General features: G+C 41.9%; 1 protein-coding gene across 1 annotated transcript; it reads right to left on the reverse strand.

Moving 5' to 3' along the window:
• Nucleotides 1-472: 472 nt before the first annotated feature.
• On the reverse strand, nt 473-18,923 carry FBXO33 (F-box protein 33). Its single transcript, XM_037395212.1, has 4 exons — nt 18,353-18,923; nt 11,781-11,891; nt 5,615-6,300; nt 473-1,449 (listed from the first exon to the last, which is right to left on the reverse strand). Exons 1-4 carry the CDS (start codon nt 18,883-18,885, stop codon nt 1,178-1,180), a joined length of 1,602 nt encoding a protein of 533 aa, XP_037251109.1. The 5' UTR covers nt 18,886-18,923; the 3' UTR covers nt 473-1,177.
• Between the last annotated feature and the right edge of the window lie 84 nt (nt 18,924-19,007).

Here is a 19,007-nt window from a genome sequence, read left to right on the forward strand (position 1 = left end):
AAATCGGCTTTTAAAGCCTCTCAGATATAACAAGATTTTAAAACATACTTCATGGAATGTTCTTCATGCATCATAGCAGCTCATACCTGTGATAGAACAAGCTTTGTATTTGTTTCCTTTCCTTCCTTTACATTCACTATTCACAGTGAAACAGGTGCATGTTTGTTAAGAGTTCTGAGGTTGCTGACTGAGCCACAGCACAGCTGTGTACCACAGGTCGAAATTCGACCTTATATATTACAATCTAGCAGTATCTGGCTGGCCAGAAGTTGGCCTGCCCCTGCCAGCATGTGGGCACTTCTTCGTTTTTAATCTATTCTTTGGCAGCTGACACAGGCGCTGACAGAGAAAATCCAGTGACTCGGTTGCTAGGGATTTCACGACTAATGTTTGTTTGCGGGTGTATACCTCTGTACTGAAGTCTTCACTGTTACGTGTGTACCTCATCGGAGTGCACATTCTTGCTTTTCCCCCCCCCCCCTCTTAAAACTTTGGCCCAAAGCTAACTTTTAAGGAAGGCGACAGAACATGAGAATAAACAAGGAGGAGTTTGCAAAGAATCCAGAAAGACTACAGCTTATGGAGTGGATCTGGAAGTGCAGGTACCTGAAAAGCTAGTGTTTCACTCTGCCGCTTAACAGCTACCAACAGCTGAGAATGGGAGTTTAGTCATGCTTCGGAACCTGCACGTGAAATAAAGCAAGGTGAGAGTCTTACAACGAACAGTCCTGGGCAGACCTCTCTTCCTTTAAGCCTATTAAGTAGCATGCTACCAGATTAAGCACACAATGACAGCACAGAAATCCACTGGGCTATGGATACGGGTATTAAAAAGAGTTGGCTCCTGAGCACGGAACTCCGATGGGATAATAAAAATCATTCAAAACGCAGTTACTCAACAAAAGTAAGTTAGCCGGCAACCTCAGACAGCCTTTGGCTGTACCTCTGTAAGGTTTGGTAGACAAGTCCATTAACCGTGAAAACCCTAAACACTGCCACTTTCAGCTTCTAAACCAATACCCGACTACGTTCTTTGATCAAGAAGTAGAATACACATATATAATTCTATATAGCTAATACTGATTAAACACAGCACAAAAGGGGTTAATTCACGCTACTGAAAAAACATAATAGGACCCTACTTGCATATGTAACCACAGGAATTGTAAATAAGGAGCTAAATGCCTTCACTGAAGCTTTGCATCTCTCTGTAAAAGTGACGGGTTGGCTCGGTGAAGACACTGAGCAGCTCGATGTCCATGACTGCGTGCCAAGGTCGACCCAATCCGAGAGAGACTTGCTCAATGAGATTGTGTACTGGATCCACATCCTGGTCTGCCAGTTCTCCTTGGTCGAAATCAATGCTTTCTTCTGTGACCTCCAGGACTTTCAGGTCAGAGCCACGAAGACGAGCAATTGCTATAAGGTTATGAGCCCAAACTGTGTAACCTAGGTGGGGGAAAAAGAAAGGGGAAAAAAAAAAGAAAAGGTTGCTCTGTCGTTTTGCTACAAGGCAATTTTTTACTGAAATACTTAATATCAGACCATCTCAACGTCCTTCCCAACCTGTTTTGTCATCTTCTGTCTGGCAGAATCCCCCTAGAGCATGGGTTTGGGTTTTTTTGGTTGCAAGTGTTAAAGCCCCATTTTATATTCTGAATAAGAAAGTATCAAAAGTATTTCAGATAGTTTGGCCAAGCTTTTCTAGATCTAATTTTTTCACCATTTGTAGAAAAGTGGCTTTTTTTACTTCAAGTTATACCTTCAATTTCAAACCTCCTGTGATCTGCTTAATAGTATAAATAAATAGAATTAAAAGAATGAATAATCAATTATCTTAAGTGAATGTACCAAAGGATTGTTTCAAAACTGTGCTTATGCTAGAAAAAAAAATATCTGAAGTTTGCTTTTGTTGCACTAGCTTAGACTTAACAAATAATGCCCAAAACAAAAACCCAAATCAATGCCAAAACAACAACGAAAAAAACCAAACCAAGCCAACCAAGTGAAAAATACCAACACACACACCCCCCACCAGAAGCCTCTCCAGGAAACAGGTCACACCAGTATAAAAACCCCTACCTGTATCTTGTTATTCTACCTAAGATTAAACAGAATTACAAAGCTTCCCGCTCTTCCCATTAGCGTATATTGGCATCCTTCTTCAAAAACACCTACTCCCCAGTTACCTGTTAGCTTTCTGTACCCTGGCTAAGGCAAAAGCTGAGCTCCTTATTCAGGTGCAAACCACAGATGACCTGGGAACATCCCTTTTTGGGAGCTCCGCCAAGTCAGCCCCTCCGCTGCAGAAGGAAAGGCTCATTTCTGCCTTCATCATTCTCACAGGTGCTAAGCGCCTCTTGGGGAGATGCCCACTGGGATTCCAAGTAAAGCCGCAGTCTGCACAGTATTTGAACTGGGGAAATTAAGCTGCTGAGAAATAAAAACTAACCGTGGGTTGGTCTTCAACAATGCGGTTAATTTATTTTAATTTATAAGGTAAATTAATAAGGATGCTCTACATCATAATGTATCAAGGCACTTAGTTAAAGGATGAAGAAAACCGATGCCAAAGTAATAAAGGAGAAATTTCCATTCTGTTTTCTTTTACTTTTTCCTGCCGTTTTTCTCAAGGCTTCCTGTAAATACGTTACTCAGGGCAAGTTTTCAACAAAGAAGCCTGCACACATCTGTATGGCACATTTCTGGTATATTAACCATTAGGAATGATGCATTCTTACAATTACCACCTGCTGATACTTCACCTCCAGCACGACTGTCCACAGAAGATGAAGGTGTCAGTAAGGCTGCAGGCCATTAAACCTGACGGAAAATTGCACCTGTATTGCTGTCTCCACCTGGGAGACAACACTCCCCATCACGATTTGAAAGCGCTCACACCATCTTCCGGTTATCTTGATGGTAAAGGAACTTACTAAAGAAATCCCTGAGAGAAAGTGCAAGAATACAGGGAACAACAACTGCAGTTAAGTCCCCTGTACTATCCCTGCGGTTCAGGCATGTGGCTTTTGCTGTAACTTTTCATGGTCAGATCTTCTATGTTTTGGAACAAACACCTTATTCTCAATCTCAATTTCAATTAATTCTCCTTTCAAAAGTTTTGCCTGAAGTTTCTCAGTAACTTTCCAGCAGCTGAGAACCTCTGCCCAGCTAAGTATTCAGAGGTAAGAAGGAATGATCACCTCACTACAAGTATTACTGAACAACAAATTCACCATGGACATACCATAATTTGGTTTTCCTTGCTAGTCAAATTCCAATTTTAGCTTTGCTCACAGACAGAATAAAACTGAGAATCTCGTAGGTAACACAATACGTTTACAACACAAAGTCTTGGAAATCCACGCGAATTGTCCTTCTCTTACGGGGGGTGGTGGTGAAGCTTGACGCCCCATAGGCGTGCTTTTTATTCACAGTGCTAGATCATACCACTCTGAGTATCCTACTGTCTCCATCCCATCCCAAATGACCACACCCTCTTCACACCTTTCCTTCATTCTGCAAGAATATATTTAATATCCTTCAATTGGCTTTCCTCTGCTCCTGAAGATACTACCTTGGTGGAAACAAGATGTGACCTCCCACAAAAGGCCGAAGATATTCTCAAGGTACCCAAGGAAAGAGTGTTTTTAGGGTATGTCTTCCCCCACCTCTTTTGGCCAGTGACAAGTGGCAGCCAAAACTATATGTAAATCAAAGCTTTTTCACAGAAAAATAGCAGCAAAAGATGGAAAACTAAAAAACACCTGAGAGGTATTGCAAACTGAAGAATAACCACTTCAGGAGACAGAAGAAACCTGAGCACTTAAATATAAAGCAAATTATGGCACCCTGAACAAAACCACCACTTTTTCCTGAAGGAAGCTTGATAGTATCATGAAGAATACGACAAGTGGAGCCAGAAACTACTACATGGTAAATCCCAGAAAATACAAGCATGAGGCTAAGACTGTACTGAAGCATCACACGTTCTAGATCTTCGGTCCTAGCCATGTTCTTCTCACAGCTGCTGCTCTAGAAGAAAGATGCTTATACTCTAGTACCACAGAAGCCATATTTACAGCTTAGAAAAGATCAGGAGGCATTATAAGCAGCTTAGCCAGCTTCTGAAGCAAGGAACTGAGAAAAGAAGGGCAAAGAATCTGAATCCCAGCATCAGAGCAAGGGTGATTATTTGGCCCTTCTCTCCCCTGGGTACACACAGCATCTCTCCAAAGAAAGAAGATGCAGCAACAACCACTTGCTAGACAGAACTGTAGAAGGCGTTTGCTTTCCCAATGCTCTGCACAGACTAATACCTTCTACTGAACAGAGATGCACTGGTATTAAATGATACTTAACACAAACTTATGTTCAAATATTTTACCAGCTCTCTTTTTAAGTTTAGAGAATATATTAGAGGACTCCCCTGGAGCAGGAGGATAAATTAAGGTAACGTGTATTTATTTTTTTAAAGGTCCTCAAACTTGTGTCCAAACGTTAAAAGAAACAGCTAAAATCCACATTAGAGCAGTTAAGGTCACATGCCGGGAGCCAAAAGCTGTCAGACCTGGAAACTGTAAAGGAGAGACAACTGAATTGATCCCCCACCACAGTTTTTCAGTAGAAGTCAATGGAAAAACTTTTTCAAGCAAATACAGCAGGACCTTCTTGACTTCGACCAATGGCAATCTGAATGTACAGCCTTCGCTGCTGAAGGTCTCCTGCCTGTGCTGAATGACTGCTGATTTACTCCCCCAAGTAGTCCGAGGAAGTCTGAGGAATGCTGCATTCGTTCTTATGCAACACAACGCAGAGTCATCAATTAACTCCTTCACGCAGGCACCACCAAACTTGCTCTTGGTAAGCTGACTTTGGCACGCACAAAAATAACTGTTCTGCACTGTTCCACTTGCAGGTGCCTTAGAATTTGCCAAGCAACTGTAACTTCTAGCCAGTACTGTACTGATGGCAGAGCTGAGTACAAATGCACACTTTTTTTCATTTGCAATTACACGCCAAATAAATAGGTGGGGTAAACCTTGCTCCGGTATTACTGAAACAAATGCACTCAGCAAGGTAACCTCCTCCACATTCTATTTTTCAGCCTTCATCTGCTGGCAAAGTCTTACCAAACTGGTAAGAGACTTCCTTCCCTCAGCCTTGGGGCACTTCACCCATGTTATTTACAAACAGGAAGCACAATTATCTAATCTTGCCAGCATATGAGCTCACAGTAAAACAGCAAATGTTTTCAGTGTTCATATTCACACAACCAGCTGCTTGGTGGAACTTGCACAGTGCAGACTGCTTTCAGAATAAGCCTCCTGGAATGCTCAGTTCTTAGTTATCCCCATTTCTGTGAGCAGTCTAGTAAAATCCTGTGACTTCTCAACAGAAGTTGGTAAGCTACGAGTACGTTTAGAACTCGTACATGATAAACACCTTCAAATTTTCAAACGCAAAATTACCAGTCTAAGGTACAACAGCATGTATAGCAACTGTGCAGGAGACTTTTGAACACCATTCCACTAAAACACATTATGATCAGACAGGCTCGAGTGTTCTAAGTACTCCAAAGTCACATACTGTGCCTCTGCAATGTATTACCTACCATGAACAGCGAGGAGAGACAGTCTTGTGCACCTCCAGGCCAATAAGACAAGTGGATCTTCATTCCGGTTGTCGCTAAGATCTGGGAAGCCAGACATATCTATCACATCATTCATTAGTATAAAATGAGTGAGGAACTTGTCATACTGCCTGGATATGAGGTCAACAACGGCCCCTGAAACACAAGTGATGTAGCTGTCAAAGTGAATCCTCTCTAGGGGGATACTGGGCTTAAGAATCCTTAACATATCATCACTCTTGACATCAAAGGCCATTATATAGACCCGAAGATTAGTGCTGTTGCGAGTCAGCGCCTGCCAATTCTCATCTTCTGGCATACTGTTCAATGACTTGTGCATTATGGAAACGCTGTGGACCAGGAGAGACAGTCGATGCAAAGGCACATGGTTGCTGTCAGCCAGGACTCTTGCCATTTCAGCTGTAAAATCACAGAAATCCAACGCGAGCGAACGCAGATTCACAAAGCGCTCCAATTCAACCGCAGTGATCAGAGTGGTATTACCAGGGATGTGGTTGTCCAGCAAGCTCAGATGTTCCATGGTGTTGGCTATGGGGTTTGATAAGGAGGACAATGATGTGGGAGTTACTATTTGCAGCATAAACCCACAAGACAGCCATTTCAATTGCCTGCTATTGCCTAATATCTCTTCAAACAGCTGCTGGATTCTGCAAGTAAACAAAACAGACAATGATCCTATTAAACATGATTTAGTCTTACCAATTGCATACCATTCTATTTTTTTATTCAAGAATTCTTCTTTCATTTATGGCCTTACTCTGCAGGAAGTTGCTGTTATGGTTCTTGTGAACTACAAATGTTAGAACCTGGCTCTGCAGACTTCCCACAGCAATTTAATCTTCACTGCGCTTAAAAGGTTAAAATCGTAAACCGTCTTGAGAAAAATTACATACTTCGCCTTTCAAAAACCGTGGCACACTACGAACCTTCATTTCATGTATTTTCCAGCACGTACTTAACACCCTCCCACATACATTTTAAGGTTATGCAAATAAGAAAACCTGTAATGCCTTTAAAACACAGCTCTCGTTTTTTAAAAACAACTTTTCATGTTTGCTAACCTCTCCAGAACTGCAAATTCAATATGGAAAAAAAAGTAATTTTCAATGAAAGGTTGCAGAAACTTGGACTTCGAGCGCAAGTGAGAGTGATCTGAAACTAACTGCTTGACTTTGCTCATTAAAGGGTAAAGAACAAACATGTGAGAAGATTCTTTAAGTAATTCTGAATGTACAGCTAACTGGATTTTCAAGTGTCAAAAGCTTCAAGTTTTACCAAAATTACTTGGACCTGGTAATATTTCAGTCTCAGATTACAAGCACCAGATAATTCTGGCACTGCCAGAATCCTCATGGCATTTATTACACCGCATAATTATTATGTACTTATCCTGATGCATCCCACCCCTCCTACCCCTTTATTTTTTTCTAATGAAGGGATGTTCAAAGTATTTTGAGATAAGATTTTGAATACTAAATTTAAATAGTACAGTCAAACTCTACAAACTTACTCCATATAAATACTTTCCCAGTCGTCTTCCCACAGCTGCTAAGGCCCAAAACAGTCCTCCTGCCCAAATGACAAGTGTTCTTTGAGCATATACATTTTAGGACACGTGTAGATAAGCGCTAGATCTCATACCCTGGTCTGCCAGAAGGAGAGATCAGCATTTAAGGGAAGCAGTTAAGCCAGGCTATGACAGCTCCATGAAACATCAAGAAATAAGACGTAAACAGCTCCACTGCAAAACTAACAGCGATCTTTGTGCCTCAAATCAGGGTGCGTTTTGCACAGAACACTTTTTCCTTTATCATTACGAGTATCTATATACTTTATACATCTAAGCAAAACAATGTTACAAAGTTATTATTCTCATCCACACATCTTCAATCGACATAATGTCCAGAAAAAATTATAAAAGCTTATTTAGCCCAGTATCCTGACTGACAGCAGAGAAACACCAATGCCCTAAGTGCAACAGAACATGGAAAGCACAGAGATATTTCTCAAATATCTGCCTAGTTTCCAAAAATTTGTAATTCGGACCTCCTGAGCCAGAGGCAGCTTTCTGTAACGGTAACCCTCAGGGACCTCACTTCTACCGATTTCTCCAGGTCCCTCTTTGAGCCAAGTAAGCTTTTAGCAACTGTAACATCCAATAATAAAGAACTCTGCAATGTCTTTCCACCCTCTTCTTGCTTGCTCTGAACCTGTCACCTACAACCTTTGATGCCCCATAAATCCTGCTGTTGTAAGAAAGTTACAGGATCAATCTTCATTCATCCTCTCCCCTGCAAAATCCTTACTCATCCTCTCCCTTGCCTGCGTGTGCTTTCTTCCTTCTCTTAAGAACGTACTGGGTTTGCGAGTCCTGACTTCTCTTTGTAAGCGGAAGAGTTGGTGTCGTTATTGTATTTATCTATTATACACCTCAGAATAGTTTCCAAGGTTTTGCCTAGTATAGTCATCAGGTTTAAAGATTTCAGTTCTCCCAGATCTTCTCTCAACATTTTGTTTTTAAACCAACGACTGGCAACTGTGACACAAATTAAAGTTTTAAACAACAGTTCAAGTCACAGATAGTGTAGGTTTGCTATTTTATTCCTAAATTCTTTTACAGTTCAGATGAGCCCCGTTTGACCCCAGCAATGATTGTTTGATAATTATTCCTGCCGATGCTTAAATTGAAGGCAGATTCTCTGACAGTGCCCCAAAGAACAAGGTTCTACCACAGAAACCTCTCTAATTTCTTCCAGTGAACCAAGACCCTTCCCTCCTGCCTCTCACCACACACACTCACCTACAAAAGGTGCCGTAGTGGTTGCAGCAATGGTAGAATTTGTTTCGTGATAGCCTAAGCAGTCAATCTTAACAGCACTTGTAATATTTCACAGAACAGCTGAAAAGATGACAAATCACTTTTGAGATGCTCAGTAGAATACTACCATCTATATACCTCACCGCACTGAAAATCTGTTTCAGTTGGGCTTCTCGGATGACTTAAAACATCTAAGTTTAGAAGAGCACTGTTCCGGTCCTCACACAATTTAATGAAAAGAATTATGATACAGAACTCTGCAGCTGTAGGGTGGGTTTTCTGCCCTATGGGAATTACAGTAAAAGAGAGATACTGATTTAATGCTATCTACACATCAACTTTTTAGTGCAAACACTGAAGTATTTATACAAGTATTTAGATCTGTGCTGAAAGTCTACCAGCCTGAAGGCCCTAGGAAAACTTGCCCCAGTTCTTTGCCAATTTAATAAAAAGAGATCAAACATGTCAATAGAGACGTATTTAACAGTGATCACTTTTGGACTGTTTTTAATACCTGCTTTGTATTCGGCCAGACAGGAAGCACCATATAAACCACAGGCCATTAGTTTTAACATATTTCAAATGCATTTTTCAAATACTCTAACAGGGGGGTTTCCTCCCCTGGAAATTCTTATATACATTCTATTTTTCCATGGACAGACTGCATCTAACTGGAGTTTGCAAAAAATAGTTTGAAATGTGTTCTAGAAGTTTAGACAAATTAAGTGAATTCTTGGGAATTAACACTTTATTATCATAGCAACTTTTACTTCAACTGCTTAGCATGTAGTACAACATTTTTTCTTAAACCTCACTTTTAAAACTCAAGTTTAAGCATGGTTTAGCAAGTATAGCACAAAACATAATAAGCAGAGCTCAGCATGTGCAAGAAAGCAACATAACCTAATGATGCCTCAGCAAGTGTACTTAATCAGCCCCCTTTGTTCCCTGTAAGCAGCAGTTATGGGATGTTCACCACCAACCTGAAACCTAGTGGGATCATACTGAAGCAAACTATTTAAAAAATAAAAACCTCAGAATAAATTAACTTTCACAATTAATGCCCCAAATGGCACTTTCAGACAGAGGACAGATCAAAGCCTGACTAGACCAGCTGAATTACTGTTTAAGCCCAAAAAACAGTCCTGACCAGTAGTCAAGCACATCGATGGCCCTGGACAGGAAGCAAAGATCTTACTAAGGTCCATATGGAGCCTATTTGTTTAATTAAAGACTATCAATCAAAACGTTTTGTTTAATAACAGAGGCTAAACTGGTTCTTTTGGAAACCAAACTATCTGAACCACATGGATCAGTCATGGGAAGCAGATTTCAGAAAGCCAAAATTTTAAACAACTACCCTTTGCTCAACACAAGACAAATGCATCGCTTACGCTGAGCTTCCCAACACTAAGGAACAGAGTTGCAAAGAATATTTTAGGAAGTAACCAGGGACACATGCTATACAGGAAAAGAACAAGCCTTACAAACCATGCTAAAAGGATACTTTTGAAAACATAATCTAAAGTCTCCTCTCCCTCAGAATAACCCTTAGTCTAAATCTGGGGGAGCATCCTAATGGTTCTGTGCTAGCTGGGATTTCACCCACGATCTGTCACATCCAGCTCAATGCTACGGAATTAAGAAAATGTTTTCTTCCCCAACTGCTTTAATTGAAGAAAGTTCCTGAAACAGCTAGTAAGGTTTATCACCAAATGGATTCCAAAAAGCTTCAACTGCCAATCACACTGTGTCCAAAGGCTGCTGAAAACCTTTCAACATTAGTTATCAGTATCCACGTTTCACAGCCTAACTGATGCAAAAGACAAGACTAAGGAGCCATCATGATTTACTTCCTCAAGTAAGCCTGCTGCTAGTGCTGACGAACTTGAGAACACTGAAAAAACACTGCCAGCTCTTCTTTAATTTAGAAAAGGACTAGCAGGTCCCAAACACATTGTTTTATTCTAGGAAAAAAAAAAAAAACCAACCCCCCAAAAAAACCCCAAACCCCCCCATATTTATTTGCTCATTCCAAAATGTGCAAAGGTCAATATTTACCTTAAAAGACTTAACTTCAAATTAGATAATGAGTTTTGAATGGTTTATGGCTCCAAAATGTGCATTCTTATTTTTGTTATTTGTTTGAAGAAACATTTAACCATGCACTCAGCTGAGTAAACATCTGCTTAGATTGATTTCTTCAAGCCCCTTGGCAAAGATATTATATATTTATATTTTTACAACAAAGGATATGGAAAAAAACCGAACTTTTACTGAATCAGCCTTTTACCTGCACACAGCACTACAGTACACGTTAAACAGAATTCCAAATTGCTCCAAGTCCTGCATTCTAAGCATAACAGATGACAAAGACACAGTGTGTGACACACATCTGTATTTGCACTGTTTGCAAATTTAAGTCATGACCAAACATTTAGTTCAGTGGTTGTGTTCACATACATACACTGATCTGATAATATACCTATACTACTTCTGAAAACACTCCAAAAAATAATAGTAAGTATCTGGAGTGGCTGTAGTCATTCCACTCCCAAACTATGGGATATAGATGTTTAAAAATTAAACAAATTTACAAATTAAAATGATGGTATTCAGGTTTTATCTATATGGAAAGTTTAGCAGAACTACTGAAATGGTTAACTTAGCATCACTCCCTCTGTGGTAATTTTTTCCAGAAGTCAGTAGCTTTTTACACTGTATTTAATTTTTTCCAAAGAAAAAGAACTAGCTATTTTAATTATAAGCATTCAAGGACTGTACCATAATGTAATTGTGGCAAGCTAAAATACACCTCTGAACTAACAAGCACATTGCAAACTGCATCTTCCAGGAATTCTGCAAATATATAACCTAGTTTTGAGATGCAACTTGAAATAACTTGTTTGTGTTTACACTCTCTTTCAAGTTTGCTCGCTATATGCTCTCAATTCTTGTGAAATACAACAGATTACTTTTCTAATTCTTTCATGTACAGCAATAGTGGAGGTGCTGGTAACAAACCCCCATCCCTGCTCCTCTTTTGTGCCGTTAACTTGATATGGTTTCTAGAACACAATGAAAAGAGGAAAGAAGGGATTCTCACTCTGTTAAAAGAAAAAAAACAAAGCCACAAAACCAGACTACTTCATGTAAATAGCAGGAACAGAAGTCAACTCAATTTAATAATTTAGATTCTCATCCTATTAAAAACGTAAAGCTTTCTCAGGCATGTATTTCAGGCATGAAAATCTGTGTTATCTGTTTTTATTATTTTAATGTATTTGATAAATTACAGATAAAACTTACTGCTTAATCTTCTTGCCATCAGGGTCAACCTTGCCGAGGTATGTATTTGATATACTTCCATGTTGCTGCAGAATGCTTATATCCCCAAAGAGACTTAACTTCTGGAGGTTCCTATGAAATGACAAAATAAAAAAGGAATCTGTACACAAAATTAAAACACTGTCAGGAATCATTCTAGCTAAGTCAAACAAACACATTATTACATGGAACAATGTAGTTTGTTTTCAGAAACATCCTATTGTCCTGGAACACAGGCACATATGGAAACTAAAGAAAAGGAGACTGAAGTAAAAAGGGGAAGAGGACCACGCAAGCTGCTGAATCCAGCTGTAAAAGCAAGTGCCAGTTTTCAGTCACCACAGGAGTATTTTCAGCAGGCCAGCACCATAAAGAAAACTTTTAGCAGTGCTTTCATGCAATTTTTAATCCTTGGAACATGTGTGGTAAGTGCCACAGATGAAAACATCAAATACCTATTCCTTTTAACATTTAACGCCCAAGTAGAACACAACCACATACAACCCTGGGTTACAAACCGGAGCCCAAACCTGCCTCAATCGAGGCAACACAAACCTCAGACAGGAAAATTGAAAGCTCCCCACACCCTAATCAGTGCCTAATTTCTGTTATACCAAAGTAAGGGAGGCTGTTCTAATCTTTCCCATCAGTGACCTGAAAAGGATTAGTGGTCCACCATGACATACAATTTTAATTCTTGGAAGGGATACCTAAAAAGAAGTGAAATAAAACCTCTTAAGTTTATGCTGGACATGACTCGGTGTGCTAGCCAGTCAGTTTTCCTTTCCCTGACTTACATCTGTTCTATTCCTGAAAAAAGATCAAGCAAGAGATATGAAAATAACTGCAGTTTTAGAGTAGCTGTGTGGCATTTACTTTTATTTTTTTTTAACTGACTAAGTTTTGGGCCAACGTTTTTTATATTTATACATGCTGTAAATTAGATTTACTCCTAACACGCAAGGACTAGTCTGCAATTGATAATTAACAGGGCAGAAACTCCAGTTTCATCATAAATGGCTACACAAGTTAAATTAATCTTAAACAGCAGATGCCAATTAACCTGTAGCTGACAACTGAGTTACATAAATTCTTATTTCTTCTGGCTTACAAATCATACGCCAATATTTCAGATCAGTTTTGAGGGAAATGCAATACAATTACAAAGCTCACAGCTCAGGGAAGCTACAGTGACCGGTCACTACCTCCGCAGTATGAGCTGATGGGGGGGAGGAAAAAAAACGTATCAGTTGGCCAAGTTTTACATTTTAGAAGTATGAACTGCAGTCTGTGATTGGTATCTATCATAAATCATTCTTCACCTGTTTTGGAGTTCCTGTGTTCAATAACCATAGCTTAGTTTCCTGAAATCTACCCACTGTTGCACCTGCTACTTTTTTTCTATAGGTGAACTACCACCTAGTAGCAAGATCCACAAGCTTCGTATCGAGTCATGACAAATACCAGATCAAAATTCCTAGAAAATCTTGTAACTGTTCCAAAAATTCTAACAATTTGATAGTCTTTTAAATACAGGACTACTGTACCGATGATACGTTAATATAAACTGAGCCCTGACCACATGCTCAATATTCTATAAACCTGACTAAGACGATGCCAGATCATACAGAAGAATAAGCTTGGCAGGGAAATCTGAAGATGCTGGCACCACCACCAAGAGTATTTTGGGCTCTCCTTTCCTCAAAAGCTGTAAGATAGTCTGGTGTGACAGGGAAAGCAGCAGAAACCTCCACCTGGTGTGAAAGGCAGTGTTCACAGCCAATGCTATAATTAATCTTTTATCTTCTGATCTCGGTGACTTAACTCTGAGAGCAAAGAGACAAAATGCAATCTTCAGAACAATTCTGAATCACCTACATAGTCACATCACACAGGTGATGAAGGTCTTTTTCTTTTGTGCTACTGGTACCCCCAGCGAATGCTACCATAGGCAGGTATTAATTTTAGAGCCACCAAACTACAGGACACATGAAACACTATTTCCTAGTATCCCACACATTTTTACTACGTCTATTTGACTGCCATTTCATGCACTACAGAGAAACACTGAAAAGTTCTCCACCTCAAAACTTAAGCAATGAAAACATCCAATTATTTTTCCATTCACAGCACAGATGACATAAACAAATCTGATCACAGTTCAACACAGTATTAGATTTTTGCTACTATCTGCAGTGTCATATAATCTCTATGGCATTCAGCTCACATCTCATCTTTATTGCAGAGAGTAAAGTGATTGCTACTTAAATAAAATTATTTAGAAGTTAATTGTCATCTTTTGCTAGAAGTCATAATGGCATCTTAATCCTATGCACTACTCAGACACACAGCTGGGGAAAAACGTGTTTGGGGGGAATTTCTGAACCGTTTATTTTCCATTAGCTCAAAAAGCATATGAAATGTAATAAGCTTCTTTCTAGGCTCCATCTTCAGTTTTGGTAGGGTTTTTTTGAACACCCAATGAAAAAAAAGAACAAAATGGCCTGGCTTGCATTCAACATGAACAAAGTGGTAAGGCACATATTGTATTACTATACTAGTTTTTGCCAGTTGCAGCTGCCTGCTCAGACCTATAGAAGAGCGCCATAAAAAAACCTCAAATACAGCCACAATCTACTGTTTTGAGCGATTCACCAATCTTTGGCAACTCCAAGATGGATACCATACCTCACCGAGACACCACAGTCTGACTGTAACTTTCATTTTTGTTTCCACAGCAAAGAACAAACAAGTCACACAAATTAATGTCCTGCAGAGGAAAAGCGGGGGGGGTGGGGTGTAGAAAATGTATCACTACCTTCCTATTTTCCTTTGTAATCAGCTAGAGGAAAGACTGTACTTTGAGATTTCAGTTGCATAAAAGAACACAGATTTTTCCTACTGAATGATCAGCAATTGCTTATTAGCTACTGTATGCACCGAAATGACACACACAAAGTTTGTCATCCTCCCACCTGCCTTCCAGAACTTAGTTTTGAGAGACCAGTTTGAGAAGGTGCAGATTATTAGGATTTCTCAAGAGCCACTAACAAACAACTTGTCCCTCCTGCTACTGCTACAGAACATTACACCCACCTGTATCTTTTCCTTTTTTTAATAGGAAGTGGAACATCAACTGTTTAAACAGTAATATGCAGTTACTTTGCTTCGTTTACTGCCATAAACGTAACAACTCATGGAAAAGGTACAGATCACTATAAACAGTACTTTAGTACCTTTTATTTAATTAAATTACAGATTTTTAGAGTTCACCATAGTCCCAGCACTATTAAGGCAGTATTTTGGAGTAATAAGCTGCCACCCACAAAATAAAGTTTACAGCAACTTCAGCTCTACCTCAAATATGAGACAGATCTACAATATACCTTTTTGGATGACAACTGGCTGCCAGCAGCAGTACTTGTCAGAATATCATCAGCTGGTTTTAAATCAAGTTGTAGACAAATAGTTACTTCCTTAAGTCCACCAGAGTTAGCAAAGGTCATTTGGAAATATTTTTCTAGAGACTTAACATGCAGATCTGCTTAGAAATTGGCAATTTTATGTTGTAAAGAAAATGCTTTTATTAGCAAAAATACACATCATTCTTCTCTACCCAGGACAGCATTTAGAAATTGCATTATTTTTAGTCACTACTTTTCTTAGGTCCTGCGGTATTGCAAATCCTCAAGGAATTCTCTAGACCCATCTGAAGTGCTCCCCCCCACAAAAGGAGGGGGGTTGTTACTGTACTGTTTAATAGTAGATTTTAAAAGACTACAAGAAGATTACACAGTTAAGAAACAGCATACCATTTCACAAAAGTAAGTTTCTTCCTCCCCAGTTCCGAAGTACAAGATGGAAGTTCTTTGAACTTCTCTGCCAGAAAGCTATCATAAGGGCTGACAGGAGTTATGAAAGAACTATCCTGTTTCAAACTTAATTCCAAAAGGAACGCGTTTAAAGTGATTCAGCCACTGGAGAAGTCAAAAACGCTGCTGTTTCCATTATTTTGGAAATTACTGTAGCTATCCCACGTACAATGTCATACAGCAAGCAAAAAGGAATTATCAATTATACTCGAGTTACGGATGAATAAACAGAAGCAGAGAAGTAAAGTGACTGGACTGTGGTCATTCCTTAGACAAAACTAAGCATCAGGAAGGTGACAATTCCTCCAGTTTGGACATGTGGTCACAGTGAGAACTAGGCAGCAATTTAGCATAGTTTAATGCTCCTTCCCACTTTGTTTCAATCTCAAAACTCTACTTAAAAGAGCTAAAATCCAATGTTCTACATGCAAACTAATCAATTGTTGGTAGTTAAACCTTGCAAGAAAAAAAACCCAAAACATCAAAATAAACTAAAAACCTTGTCTGTTCAAGGGGATAAAAGGAATCTATTCAGAAAGTAAAACTGCATAAAAGGCCATGTTTAATGTAAATTCCTCCCTCCCCCTTGTTTTTTAAATGCTCATTAAAAAAAAGCCTGCTGTAATAACCAGGTACCCTGTGTTCGCCAGTCACACGTTACTTAATTTTAAAACACAAGAGCAGCACGCAAATGATTTGAAGATTTGAAGACAGCAAGAAAGTACAATAATGCAAAATCCTATCGAAGTTGGTAACTTTTCACCTCTGACTTGGCCCCAAAATTATACAAATCTACCAGAGAACAGGTACAGGAGAAACAACCACCTTCCACATAATATTTTACCGCAGTCCTAAACCACACTGTACATAGTGAATCTGCAAAAAGACCTTTAGAAAGCAAGTGCCCTTGTATAAGTTTCCGTTAAGGCCATGGAGAATAAATCTTTTTCAAAAGAAAAAGCGTACCAAAGGCCTCACAACACATTTAATTTTGACAGCCTCATATTTTAGTGAGACAGAGGGAAAGAAAAAAAAAAAAAAAAAAAAAGGCAAGCACTCTAGTTTTTCCAGCAAAACCCTCAGGCAACATCTCCTGCAGATACTATTTATTTTAAAATTCCAAGTCCGTGTAGCAATACTTGTCTCGGATAATCACTGACATTTTTTCCACTTATGACATTAACTGGATTTCCCAAAGATTCAACAGTTAGGTGAAAGCTACTCAGAGGCAAGAGAAGAATAATCAAGACAGATGGTCACGATTCGCACACCGAGGATTCACAGGGCAAGAAATAAATTCGGATCAAGGTGAGCTGGGGCCAAGGAGCTGTTTCCAAGAGCAGGGTTTGTATCACCCAGCCAAGGCAGCTGCACCACAGGAGGTACCTGCTGGGCACAACAGAGCAGATGAACCGAAAGTGAGACCTCACACACCACATCTGCATCCGTCACAAAGCAACGAGGAATTACACGTTAGGTTCCCTCGCTATAATTCAAAATACGGAAGCCAGGAGGCCTCAAAGTGCTCTCTAATCCCTCTGGAATCAAAGAGGGGCGGTGACCAGACCACGACTCAGTTGCAGTTTTCCAAAGGCCCTCCACGAGGTTTAATTCATCCTAAAGGTACCTTGAAATACTTGCAGCTTTTCTTTTTTTTTTTTTTGATAGGTGAAGCTATATGCACACAGAGGGGAAATAATATTAACCACTTCCTACCCAAATATCTGCACGGCTTTCCAAACACATCACAACCTAACTGTAACATCCCTGCCTTCCTGTCCTAGGTGCTGACTACAGGCCATGTATTAGGATATCTGAATGTTATCTTTTTAGAAAGATATTTATCTGGATTACACCCACACGTGGTACAGACACTATAAGCGTTCGCATTTTAAGGAACTTCCAACACGAGGAAATCATCCCACCTGCCCAAGTTAGCCTGCGAAAAAGGAAGATCTAAACGCATCTTAAGTCCAAACCACAGGAAAATATTTCTACGATTTATTTTGGCCAGGCAAGTCCTACGTCTTAAGTACTTTTCCAATAAACAAAAGTAAGACCCTCCCAGCGAGCCCCGAGCCCGCCCCCCGGTGCGGCCGGTGAGGGCAGAGCGGCAGGGGGCTCGGCGGGGCAGCGGCGGTGCCCTCGGGGCTGGGGGGGCAAGGGGGCAGCACCCCGATACAGAACACCTCCAGAAAACACCGGGGCTGTCATTTGCACACACACACCCCGCTACTCATGTCTCATGACATCCATTATTTTTCCATCAGGCATAAGAGATGTGAAGCCCGTCCGCGGCGAGGCTGGCATGGCAAAGCGAAGGTGCCTCCCCCCCCCGGCCCCCTGCCCCCGCAGCCAGCTCCTGGTGCCCCCCCTCCCCCGCAGCCCCTCCCCGCAATGAGACGGGCAAGTTTTCACCGTCACAGCCCGTTCCGCGCACCGACCGGCCCCTCGGCAGCCAACAGCCTGCGCTCCGTTTCCCCACCGAGCTACCGAACACGGTAAAAACGGGCGGCCCGAAGCAGCGCGCCCTCGCTTCAGTCCCGGCGGCCCCAGGTCCCGGCCCCCCCCCTGGCTCCAGCGCCGCAGCCCCCCAGGCACCGGCCGCTCAGAGGGGTCCCCCCGCCGCCCCCCGCCGGCCGAGGCGCGGCCCCCTGCCCCCCCCCGGCCCGGCGGCGGTACCTGTTGTTGCGGACGCTGCTCAGGACGCACAGCACCAGCTCCAGGTAGGTCCTCAGCAGGTCGAGCCAGCGCGGGCAGAGCGGAGGCGCCTCCCCGTCGCCCGCCGCCGCGGCGCCCTCGCCCGCCGCCACCGCCGCCGCCGCCGCCCCCCCCCCGCCGCTGGGGTAGTTGTCGGCGGCGAACTGTACGCGGAGCTCACGGACGAACCAGCCGCACTTGCGCATGAGGAACTCGAGGCGCGGGCGCTCGGCCGGCGAGACGCGGAGGCTGAGGCGGAGGCGCGGCCAGAGGGCCGGGTAGAAGAGGCACTCCCGCCAGTGCGAGCAGGCGGCCGAGGCCCGCAGCCGGTCGGGGCCCGCCAGGAAGGAGAAGATGTGCACCACCAGCTCGCTGGGCAGGGAGCCGGCGCCTACCGCCTCCCCGCACACCGACATGCCTGGCGCCGGGCCGAGCCCCGCTGCTGCTGCGGCGGCGGCCCCAGGCGGCGGCGGCCCCGGCCTCGCCTCCGGCTCCTGCGACAAAAACAACAACATCAATGACAAGGCGGAGGGGGCGGGCGCCGGCCGGGACGCGGCTGCTGCCGGGACGCACCACCCGCGCCGCCGCCGGGGGGGGACGAGGGGCGGGGCGGGCCGTACCAACACCCAGGGCGGCG

This window comes from Falco rusticolus, chromosome 7 (assembly GCF_015220075.1).
Source record: "Falco rusticolus isolate bFalRus1 chromosome 7, bFalRus1.pri, whole genome shotgun sequence".
Taxonomy (NCBI): domain Eukaryota; kingdom Metazoa; phylum Chordata; class Aves; order Falconiformes; family Falconidae; genus Falco; species Falco rusticolus.